General features: G+C 46.2%; 4 protein-coding genes; 2 read left to right on the forward strand and 2 right to left on the reverse strand.

Annotated features, from left to right (window-relative positions):
* Positions 1 to 479: 479 nt before the first annotated feature.
* Positions 480 to 1,184, reverse strand: GSBLH_T00004578001 (uncharacterized protein). XM_013043507.1 has 3 exons: positions 1,113 to 1,184; positions 661 to 1,077; positions 480 to 630 (listed from the first exon to the last, which is right to left on the reverse strand). The coding sequence occupies exons 1-3, from the start codon at positions 1,156 to 1,158 to the stop codon at positions 512 to 514; spliced, it is 582 nt and encodes a 193-aa protein (XP_012898961.1). The 5' UTR covers positions 1,159 to 1,184; the 3' UTR covers positions 480 to 511.
* A 330-nt stretch (positions 1,185 to 1,514) lies between these two features.
* GSBLH_T00004579001 (uncharacterized protein) lies at positions 1,515 to 5,941 on the reverse strand (the record flags this gene model as incomplete). The annotated part of the gene is made up of 13 exons (XM_013043508.1): positions 1,515 to 2,650; positions 2,680 to 3,052; positions 3,089 to 3,199; positions 3,233 to 3,365; positions 3,396 to 4,219; positions 4,254 to 4,596; positions 4,631 to 4,836; positions 4,868 to 4,939; positions 4,985 to 5,135; positions 5,187 to 5,320; positions 5,353 to 5,618; positions 5,650 to 5,737; positions 5,768 to 5,941. The coding sequence occupies 13 exons, from the start codon at positions 5,939 to 5,941 to the stop codon at positions 1,515 to 1,517; spliced, it is 4,011 nt and encodes a 1,336-aa protein (XP_012898962.1).
* A 3,274-nt stretch (positions 5,942 to 9,215) lies between these two features.
* Positions 9,216 to 9,497, forward strand: GSBLH_T00004580001 (uncharacterized protein; the record flags this gene model as incomplete). Its single annotated transcript, XM_013043509.1, has 1 exon — positions 9,216 to 9,497. The coding sequence occupies one exon, from the start codon at positions 9,216 to 9,218 to the stop codon at positions 9,495 to 9,497; it is 282 nt and encodes a 93-aa protein (XP_012898963.1).
* Positions 9,498 to 9,587: 90 nt separating this feature from the next.
* On the forward strand, positions 9,588 to 9,978 carry GSBLH_T00004581001 (uncharacterized protein). XM_013043510.1 has 4 exons: positions 9,588 to 9,620; positions 9,653 to 9,802; positions 9,834 to 9,870; positions 9,905 to 9,978. The coding sequence occupies exons 1-4, from the start codon at positions 9,606 to 9,608 to the stop codon at positions 9,973 to 9,975; spliced, it is 273 nt and encodes a 90-aa protein (XP_012898964.1). The 5' UTR covers positions 9,588 to 9,605; the 3' UTR covers positions 9,976 to 9,978.
* Positions 9,979 to 11,685: the final 1,707 nt, after the last annotated feature.

Raw genomic sequence — 11,685 nt, forward strand, 5'->3', positions numbered from 1 at the left:
TAAAACAGATTCGCTTCCATACACTCTCCGCATACAATGGTCGAAATGCGCGATAACCAACGTACGATGTAATCACCAGTCCCAAGGTTGCCTAGTGAGCTGAAAGATTGGACACACACAAATACAGAAAAGAGAGGGAGAGAAGAAGGAGAGATACGTGAGCCACAAGTAATGCTGCGCTGTAAGGGCAGAGCGCTGTGTGAAACGCGCAACATTGTGCGTAGTAGATTACCACGCAGAGAAAACATGGATCTAAGGAATAGAAAAGGGTTTCTACAGTATTATGAAGTGTTTTACGCAATGATCCCTGCTTTTCTCCCAGTTTTCCTGCTATTATATTATGCTATTCTTATTCAAGACTACCAATTAAAAGTTCTAGAAATCAAATCTAATATAAACATCCTCACACACACATAATCACAACGATGGCCAACAACAAAAACACGCACACAACACTCATCGTCTCAAACAAACACCAACATAATCCAGTTTCCGCTATTAAACTTCGCCATTATTCCTCATCCTCCTGCTCATCGGCGACGCAAAGTTCCTTCTCGGACACGTAGATACCGTCCAGGAACTTACGGATATCCTTGTTGCGCACCAACACGCACAGGTGAATCTGAGAAGCTATCCATCACAACCCAATTGAATGCCTACCAGAAATCGACACGGCCTCGATGTCGTTTCCCTCAAGGATGATCTCATCCTTCTGAGCCTCGGACTTGGTCACGGTCACACCCTCCTGCATGTGGATGTGGCGCACACGCTTCTCACCGAGGAAGTTACGGATCTCCACCTTGGTACCGTCCTTGTTAATGGCGACATTGATGGGGAAGTGAGCGTACACAAAACGCATCTTGTAGCGGTAACCATGGGTCACACCCGTGATCATGTTGCGGATGTGCGAGCAGATGGTTCTCACGACAGAGATGTTCTTGTGCAGTCCGAACCACAGATCTACGTACACTCTGTTTCCATCCTTGCGAATGTCAACGAATTGGTGAGAGAAGTCACGATGAAGAGTGCCACGAGGTCCCTTCACCACAACGCGGCGGTTCTTGACTTCGACCTTCACTAAATGCATAAAATCAGTGATTCAACCGGAATACCTCCTTCGGGAATTTCAACGTGATTGGTAGAAAGAGTTATCTTCATTCCTCAACAATAATATCCAGGAAACTAGGAATTCTGAGAATGGAAAACACCACATAAAAGCGACATGTACAGTAATCACCTCTCTTGATTATCAAGAACCATTTCTGGTTGACAATAGTACCTTCAACGGTCTAATTCCAGAGTGAAAGAACAAGCGAGGCGTTATGGCGGAGATACAGGAGCGCAGAAATAGCATAGACGCTAAATCTCTGATTGTGTACCTTGCTTTCGCTCGTTTATGCTCCATTTTTAAACAAACAGGGATAGGAATTATAATGGAAGTAGAATAAGGACACAAAAGTAGGCTCAAAAAACAAGTGTATTCCTACTGTCATTTACAAGTTTTACAATTGTGATTATTCTCCATCCTTCTTTTGCGACACCTCTGTCCCCTGAGACTTCCTTCCTTCATACAACGCAGGCACCAAGCTATTAATCGTCATGACTCCCTCCTTGATCGTCGTTTTCAGCACGCCCATCAGTCCCACCTCCTTGCCAAACCTCCAATGATGCGAGTTAATGCTCTGAATCAGAGAGACTTGCGATTCACTGTTAATGGACTGCGGATCATACGACGGCCCATGCAGCTTCTCGCAAATCGTAAGTGCACGCAGCCCCGCAATCGACCGAATCGACCTCTGCGCATTCCCGATGTTCTCCAGCGAGTCTCGCAGCGGCAGCTCGGCGAGATCTTCGACCGAATCGACTTCTTCGTCCGAGCGACTCAGCCATTTCTCCATGTCGCGGATCCCATCCTCATCGACCTGCATCAACGGCGGCATCTGTGGGTCTTCCGGAAGCGTCTTCAGCGTTTTGAGCTCGACCTGCGGGGATTTGGAGCGCTCCAAGTCTTCTAAAGCGGATTTCAAAACGTCGGGATCGGCTTTGCGGATCTGCACGTCTTGAATCAGATTGGAGAGCGTGGGGCAGAATTCGTTCCGCACGGCGACGTAGAGGAAGGTGGGGAGACAGGCGAGAATGGTGACGAGGAGAACGATTAGATAGGTGGAAGGCGTGGAGACGAGCAAGAAAAAATCGCCGTAATAGAATGGGAAGAACGCGGGGAACGAGGAGGCGAGCAAAACTCCCAACACCCAAATCAAAAACACGATCCAGTATCCGAGGATGCTGATCATCGTGGAGGTGCACTGCAAGAGCGCACAGGTGGTATTCGCGATGAGGATTCCGGAAGTGATCGTGAGCATTCCGAATAAATACACTTCGACCATAGAAACGCCGAAATCGCAGAGATACGTCGCGAATGTAGAGAACAGAGTGACCACGCCGGACTCATACAAAGCTTTCAAGCTGATTAGGAGGAAGAGCTTCTGGTTGAAGTGGTTGTGGTGAATGCCGTCGCGGTGGATTTGAGGGAAGCGGATGCAGTTGGAGTCGCTGATGTCCTTGTCGAAAACGGCGAAATAGAAGGGACCGAAGGCCGTGAAGATTGTGTTGTAGAACATAATCGCCAGGAAGGACTGGTTTCGCGTGCCTGGGATGAGAGAATTCGATCGAACGTACCGGAGAGGCCGCAGAGGAAGGTGTAGAGGTACTGAATGAACGTGAAGAGGATGTTTTTGTAGAAGATGAGGAGCGAGGCGAACGTGATTCCGCGGTAATTCCGATGTCCATACACCAAAATCAATCGTGACAAAAATCGGAATTGCCCAATCGCGTAGTCGGAATTGTTCACCGCCTGCGTTCCTTCCTTCCCGATCACGCCGACCCCCACATGCGCAGCACGCAGCATTTCGACGTCGTTGGCTCCATCGCCGATTGCGAGAGTCACGACTTCGTTGTTTCCTTTGCGAACCAGACGCGTCAGCTTCGCTTTCTGGTCCTTGCGAGCGCGACACGCGATGACGGTCTTGCAGGATTGCGCCACCACGAGGAACTAACACATCAGCGATCCAGTGAAGATAAAAAATACGGCTTGACGACAGGAGAGAGCGAGGAAGTCGATGAAGAGCTCATCGATCACGAGAGCCATCGGCTGGGATGAAACGTCCGAATCGGAATTGTACAGTTTGGAAGCGAGCGCCTATCCATCACGCCTTCGATCTGCAAACCAAACCTCGCAGTACATTCGAGCGGCCAGCAATCCGGGATGCTTCGCTTCGAACTCGCCTAAGATTCGATTGGCCTTCTCCACGCTGCCCTCCTTCTCCGCCTCCAGCATTTTCCACTCCACTTCCTGAATCGACGAGCTACCCGTCAAACCCCGATCACTCCCCTACGGAGAGATCTTCTCCGTCATCTCGTCCGCCCTCGCGCCTTTGGCCTGCAAGTTGCTATCCACCGCCTCCTTCGTGATCTCGATCAGCTTCATGTCCGGGAGCTTCAGCAGATTGCACGCGACGGCGATGTTCTTTGCGGTCCCTACCTTGTCTCCCGTGATCATCCAGATGTGGATCCCCGCGTTCGACAGTTCCTCCAACGCCTCCGGCACGCCGTCCTGCAGACTGTCCTCGATCGCCGTGGCGCCCTGCAGAATCAGCCCCGTCTCCAGCTCCTCCTCCATCCGATCGATTTTGTTCCGTTTATTGTTCCGGCGGAGCTCTTTCTGCGTGGGATCCTCGCAGACCTGCTCGTACGCTTCGATCCACGCGATGTACGCCTCCTGCGTGAGCGGTTTGTACCCGAACACCATGGTGCGGAACGCTTCTTCCGCCCAGTCGCTGACTTGACAGGCGAGATTCTCGATAAAGCGCGAGCTGTTGATCGCAGGGTCCTGCAGATCGAAGAGAACGCTGTCGGCGCCTTTGCAGTACAGAACGATCGAGCCGTCCGGCATCTGCACCACCATCGACATGCGTTTCCGCGAGGATTCGTAGGGAATCACGTGCAGAACGCGGAGTTCCACGATTTCTCCGAGGACGCTGAGCTTGATGATGTTGGTCTCGTAGTCCATGCCGAGGAACTGCACGCCGAGGCAGTAGGAGCCAGCGACGAAGGCCTGCTCATCGGGAGACGAGGCGTTGAGTTCGATGGTTCCGTCTTCTTTTGTCTCGACGATCACCGTGTGATTGATCGCCATGTGAATCAAGAAGTTCATCAGTTTCTATGCATTAGCTTGGCTGACTGAAGGAGTGTACGCTTGCGTGGTCGTCGTTCTTTCGGAGATCGTCTTGCAGTCGATGGCCCGGATGGCTCTCACTTCCGTCCTGGAAATTGCTGTATCGGAAGATTCCCTTGCGAAGCGGTGGCTTCTCCACCACTACCTCCACGCCTTTGCTTTGTTGTTTGTTCTTCACAGAGCGGCCGATCGCGCTGTCGCCCACTCCGTACGACACGCCATCGACTAAACACTTTCGGAACTGCATTAAATTCGCCGTCAGCGTTCCGGTTTTGTCGCTGAAAATATATCCGACTTGGCCCAAATCGTCGTTGAGCGTCGACGATCGCACACGCATCGGCTCGTCCTTCTCTTCGTCATACCTAGAGAGAATCTCCCGGATTCAACGATTCAAACATTTGGAGATCGTTCTGCATGAAAAAACTCTGCATGGCGTAGACCAACGTCATGGTCACGTAGAGCGACACGGGCACGAACTGATAGCAGAGCAGAAAATAGCGGAAGAAGGACAGCCAGATATTGATAAAGAAGGTTCTGTGCAGTCGGATGTACCAGGATTTCTGCACGATCACCATCGAGACCAAGTTCTCGCTCAACGCTCCCTACAGAGAGAAGCTTTCGTTCGTCGCTTACCACCATGCAGAGAATCACCAGGACGATCACCATCAGAAAGATCGATTGGTTCAGCCGCTGCGTCAGAACGGTCTGCTTCGCACGCTCCTATCCGTCAGAGAGAGCAACAAGCGATACGCTGAACTGATACCATTTCAGAGGGTTGAGTTTGAACTCCACTTTCGTGTCGGTTCCCGTCGAAATCACAGCGCCGTACACGAATTTGGTGTTCTTCAGAATGCATCCGCGCAGCAGAACGTTCTTGATCGACACAGACTCCTTCTCTTCGCTCGATTCTCCGTTCTCTGATCGCACCGTCGTCGTTAACTAGCCATCACACGACTGTCTCGTCCATACCGAGCCATTGAAGTCGTTCGTCATATTGTTCGGAAGCTCGCAGTTCAGAACCGCGTGCAATCCGCACAGCTCTTTGGCCGTCTCGTTGATTGGCTGGCCGTTGTGTTCACTAGTCGTCTGCTTTGGTTCATTCTTTAAGAGCTTCCTACTTTCATGGCTTGGCGGTATTTGTTGTCCGTTTCGCCGTCCAAACTTTTTGTGTTGACCCAGCACGACTTGTAGGCTTTGGGATCTCCTGAGCGGAGAAAGAGCATATCCGCGGGGAAGATGTCTCCTTCATAGACTTTCACGATGTCTCCCACACGCACTTGGCATTGAGGAATGCTCTCGAACTGCTGGGTTTCTTTGTTTAGAACCTCGATGGGTCTGCTGTTGACTTCATCATCTGCGTGGTGGCGTTTAATATCATCACGGACTAGAGGGAAGGTGCTTTCACAAATGCAAACTCGAAGTGAATGCCTCCAGTATTAATACAAAAGATAGAGCAACTAAAGACTGTGGGCGCCCCTGCGTGAGCGAAATTAGAGGAATACACTAATTGTCACCAATCTTGTGGGTGATTACCTCAAGTACTGCAACACAGACAAAATAAAAGTTTGCAAATTTATTGAATGGATTTAAGTTTTCGTAAAGAAAAAGAATCAAAAAGTTCCACCAAGTATACTTCGATGTGATAATAGTATTTGATGCGAACCCCTTATCGAGATTTCCATCAGCATTATTGAGAATACTACACATCAGGAATCAACGTCCAAACCCTACACCGTCTTTGAGAAACCTTGCGTCTGGCGAGCGAAATTATCATGAAGGTCCTCAACCTGCTGACTACAGGTTACCTCGATCCATTTCACTGTACCGATCGTCTTCATCGAATCTATAACCCTCACCCTTTGAATTTCTTCTTTGAGAACTCATATGGGTACAAAAAATCAAATTCTGAATGAAATATTGTTTAAAGAACAATACAAACGAATAATACATTAACAAAGTTCAGTACGAAACAATATTGATTACAAACAGTTCATTACGCACAAAAATACTATATCATAGTAAGACACTTCGTTTCCTCATGACACGTCTTGCATTCATAGGAACAATAGAGAGATCCGCACAATAAGCACTTGTATAATGCCACATTCCTAACGTGAAGGTGCAAAATAGGCTATATCAAGGATATCCACAAATAGAGCAGAATTTACGAGCAGGATATCGACTGGGTTTGCTTGCAGCAGTAACATACGACGGTTTACCCTCGATTTCCTTGCTGATCTTCTTATAATTACAGAGAAAACAACAAAAACGTACATCTTGGAAAACTACCTTTGCAAACTTGAACACAGGAAGCACTGTACTATAAATGAATCGAAACTAGCAAAATTACAGAGATTTCGCTCGAGAGGATTCTTTCCGCCTTTTTGGTTGAACCACAAGATCCTAAAGGATGAGTGTATAATTTTGCATCAACGTCTTCATCCTCATCGTAAAGGTCAGACTCATTGAAGGCTTCTTCGTCTTCTATGTTATCTCGTTCTAGTGCATCCAAGCGTTCATTTAAAATCTTCAAATATCACGAATTTGAAACCCTTTACTTGCTCACGAGTGATACTATCAATTGTATTTTTGTTCTTTGTACTCGTACGCAAACGAGAGGCCCATTTCTTATTCCTGCTTTCGGTTTGTCGATGACCCGATTCTAACATCGCTTGATCCCAATCCAATTTCCCTCTCTTGCCCATTGGTTCGACAGTGATACAAAATACTCAATTCTAAGCAAGGAAATCGATCTTTGAGTTCAAATGAAACTGCCTTTCAAATCGAAAATAGTGGCTACTTTTGTCAAACAACTATTGGGACATGGGTTCACACAAGGCTTGTACCTACTTGAGTCTTTTAGCAAGTATAATCGCGGCTTTTTGTAATACTGAGTTCCAATCTCATAGGTTGCTGATTTCGGATCTTTCCTTTCAATGAATCCTGTAAAGCATGAAACTACGAAGAATGGGAGTGATCAGAACATTGAAATAGGAATAGACGATGCTGCCAGTTGGGTAGACAAGGTGGATCCACAACAGGTAATTTGACTGCTTTTTGTTGCTTGTCTGATTCTCATATTTTCTAGCTTACCAGTCGGTATGAATCTCTGAAGTGTCTGCTACGTGAAATCCAGAGTGAAATTGTGAAGCGCCAGTCGTATTCGGACTCAATTTCGGGTTCTTCCTTTTTGTCTGTAATTCAGTCCTTGGTCAATCCTTCACGAGATCAACGTAAAAGCTCTCGTTCAAGGTCCGAGACAAGACAGAAGAGTGTTCGTGTGGCATCTTCGCCTCTTATGTCGGATCTGAGTGTAAATGATACAGCACCCAATATGTCTATCTATTCTCCCTCCGTGGCCAGGATCACCCCATTGTCTTCTGCCTCTGCAACGCCGCTTGCCATCAAATCGGAGTCTCTAACTCCACGTTCCCAAAGTGATTGTGGTGAGGTAAGTTCAATGGTTCTAATTCGACGCAGAACGCCTTGCCTTCGCTGCAAACCCAGTCTATTTCCATGGAATCTTACGTAGAGGAGTGTGTTTGCGTGAACCCTAGAAGCCTGTTGCTACCCCTTTGCTGTATCGGCGCGTAGTGGAAGCCATGATCACCGTAGCGCGAATGGGTAGGGCAGACAGCAGCGATTCGATGCAGGCGTTCACACCGAATCAGAGTTGATCCACTGCACTGAAATGTATTTATCGAAGGAATGTCCGCAGCTGAGTTTGCCGCGGGTTTTGGCTCGGTTTCTCTTGCCGACCGTCTGCAGAGTTCTGCTTTTCCTCGGCATTCTCACGCCTTTTTCGGCCAATTCCGCATCCAATTCCCCTTTCTCTCTTCCAGTTTCTCCAGTTTCTCCAGTTTCTCCAGTTTCCCTTCCCTCTTTTGTCTTCCTTCCTTGTTCGCAGACCGACTTTTCTTCGCGAAATCCCTCCGTCAACCCTTCGAATTTCGCTCTCCACGACCCGCTTCTTCGCATCAAAGAAGAAAATCCAGCGACTTCTCAAGCAGGAATCGATCTGCGGTCGCTTCCCGAAGGGACAAAGAAGCTTCTGAATGCGTGGATTGGAAAGAAGAGCGCGGAGTGGACGTCGACTTCCGCGTCGATCGTTCAATTCACCGCGAATCTCCTCGAATCCATTCCACTAATGGGCGTTTCATCGGTGAATCGATCGAAAGTAGTTCCCTGTTTCTCCTTTTCATGCAAGACGCGCTTTGTCTTCCCTGCGTTTCTCTCGACTCTTCTCGTTTCGCCTTCCTTAACAATGCAGCAGCTCGATGAACTCGATTCCTCATCGCAAAGTCTTCTGTTTGTTCTCTTCGTTTTCATTGAGTCTCGTAGAATCGCAGCGATTTGCTCCGCTTCTTCTTCTTCTTCTTCTTCTCTTGGAATCGGATCGGTTGTCTCTATTTCACCATTCGATTCATCGCGAAAATCCTCCGTTTCGCGCGTCGGTCTGAGCGAAAACACGCCGCAGCTCGAATTTGTGGCTTCTGGAGAGTTTTGGAAGTGGCAAGCGGAGGCAGTTCGAGCTCGCAGAGAAGCGGAGAAGCTGTGCGGAAAAGAACGAAAGCTGTGGGCGGAGTTTTTAAAGCGATTCGGCGTGATTCTGCGTGGGTTGATTGGCTTCCAATTCCTGGATAGAAGGCGCTTTCAGCTCCAAAGAAGTTCAAAAGCGCGAGAATTCGATTCGACGCGTGCCTCGACAGCGCGAAAAAGACACGAGCGAGCTATCGCGTAGACGTTTGGGTTTGTTGGAACGCGTAGAATTGCTAGTGAGCAAGCCGCTGAGCAGCTTCGACAACGATCTGTACGTGTATTCTCGGCCGTAATCGATTCGAATTTGCTTGATTGCAGCATTCCTTGGTCGGAAGTGATCGAAAACTTCGCGCCCCCCGAGCGAGCTTCGAAGCTCCCGATGACTTCGATGGGTTCAATGAATGCGATGAATGCAATGAATGCAATGAACTCGATGAATGCAATGAATGGATTGAATGGATTGAATGGGGGTGCGCCGGGTTTGGAGGAGGGAAAGCGGATTTCGACGCCGAAAGCGCGGATTGTGAATCGAAAGCGGAGCGTTGTGGGGAGAGAGGAGAAGATTGCGAGAGAGGGGAATGGGAAACGAAGTCGTGTGGTGGAGGAAGATGCGTATTACTTGAAAATGAATACGGAGAACTTGCAAGCACTGAAAGCGCATTTGGAAAGTGTGAAGCTAAAGGAGAAGGAGCTGAAACAGAAGAAGTATAAACGGAAGGTTTGACTTCTTCGGATGCGTTTGTCTTTTTATTGTACTAGTAGGGGTATGAACCTTTGTGTGTTTGTTGAAAACCTGATTGTCATTATTATTATTCCTGTCTACTAGAATCCAATGTCTGAATTAGAGGTATATTGTTGAAGATCGGAGTCAGCTCGTAGAAGAAATTTAACGAAACCGCTGAGTTTGTTCGTTCGTGGCATCCTGCCAAAACTGTATCAAATGAGGACAAGCTCGCTGGATACTCTCTATTCAAGCAAGCGACTATTGGAGATTGCAACATTCCTGCCCCTGGAATCTTCTCGTTGACTGTATGTTGGATTTTCTTGTAGTGATGGATAGGAGAGAGCGAAGTGGAATGCTTGGAATGCCTTGAAGGGTAGAATTGTTGTTTTGATTCGGTGAGTTTGTAGGCATGTCGAAGGAGGAAGCTATGCAAAAGTATATCGATTGTATCGAGACTCAGAAGGTTAAATATGCATAATTAGTGTGTTTGTTTGCTAGTTGTTGTCAAGAGTCAGATTTGCTTGAGGAAGCTACTCTCACGAAGCATACACCATTGGTGCTTTGTCAAATGTTGATACTGCTGTGTATCGCATGAAAGTTGAAGGAAATGATGACTTTGTGAAAAAGGAGTAATGAGTTCAGGAACTGCAAAATGGAATCACTATGAACCAAAAAAAGAGGAATAAGCCAATAGTAGAAAGTAACAGCAAAAGATGAGTTCCAATGAATAGCTAGGTGAAATGATATTATGGTGATGATTGCTTGTGCTTTTCATAGCACAAAAAAGTGTTTAATACAGAACTTACTGACTTATGCTAAAACCAACATATAAAGACCATTCTTTAAGAATGAAATACTATTTTGCATTTTAAGTTCCGAAGGTTAGTATGAATAAGACAATAAATGCTTAAACAACATCAAGATACCATAAGTAGTCCTTTGAGTTGGTTTTCTGGGTTGAGAGAATCAAAGCAGAGTATTTGAAGGTTTGCTGATAGTCTTGGACCAATTTGGGTTATAACGATATTAACATTATGTTAACTTACACATATTTGAAACATAACAAATATATAGAGTATTGAAATGGGATGATGAAACTATTATCGTTGTGATAATTTAGTATTCACATTGCAGATAATTGGATAGAGTGTGTTGTGGTGAATATGGAAAACTAACAGAATCATGCATAGAAGCACGATTAGCCTTTGTTGGCCAGGAATAGTTAGTTTAATAGTAATATGTTTGGCCAAGTCCATCCTGCGATCAAAAGTGGTTATTACAAGTATTTGGGAAAATCACAAAACTACCTTTGAATGAGCTTTTAATCGAAGAAAGAAATAAAAACATATAAGTATAGATTTATGTGTCGCTAATAATGCTAATTCATCTATTTGAATATAACCAATTAGATAAGAAGAAATGCGTCATTTTTGGTAATTATAGCTTGACTTTTTAGTTACTAGTTTCGTTATATTTAACCACAAATTATTATTAATTACTAATAATGAGTGTTATCTCCCTGATTCTGTTCCTCTTGCAACTGATCTACGCTGCTCCGAGTTACTCATGCGACGATTCTGGCTATGACGAGTATCTGAAATATTATCAATCGAAGTGCGGAACTGACTGTGATGAATACAAGACGTACCACACTGATTATTTATCCTAAATCATAGGAAGCATTTTGCATCTTTCGAAAAATCCTGTATTGAGATCAAGACCAAGGCTACTTACAGAGATTATCCCATGGATTTCTCTATTCTATCCGACTTCAGTGATGACGACTTGGTAGTTATGATGGATATTGGAGAGAAGTATTCGCATATGGGATCTTATTATTTGCCTGATACAATTACTAACTCTACTTGGAGAGGTGATTATGTTGCTTCTGACTTGTGTCCTGGATTTGAGAGCTATTCTACCTCCACCTCCACTTCCACTTCGTGGGCAAGTGCCATTGTTCATGCTGCAGAATATGCTTTCTCGAAAGCAGGATATGAAGAAAGGTTTTCTCTGAAGTATGTTCTGAAGTGCCTTCCAGAGTTCAGTGATGATCAAGCTCATCCTAACGAGATCAAGACTTCGGATATCATATCATTCATTGCTGAGAACGGTTTAATGACAGAGCGCGTGGCTTCTTCTTTGGGTGAGGATGAACTCTGTTCTGCTACTACCAACAATTACAAGT

The sequence above is a fragment of the Blastocystis hominis genome (genome assembly GCF_000151665.1).
Source record: "Blastocystis hominis, Singapore isolate B (sub-type 7) whole genome shotgun sequence assembly, scaffold_7".
In the NCBI taxonomy this organism is placed as follows: Eukaryota; class Bigyra; order Opalinata; family Blastocystidae; genus Blastocystis; species Blastocystis hominis.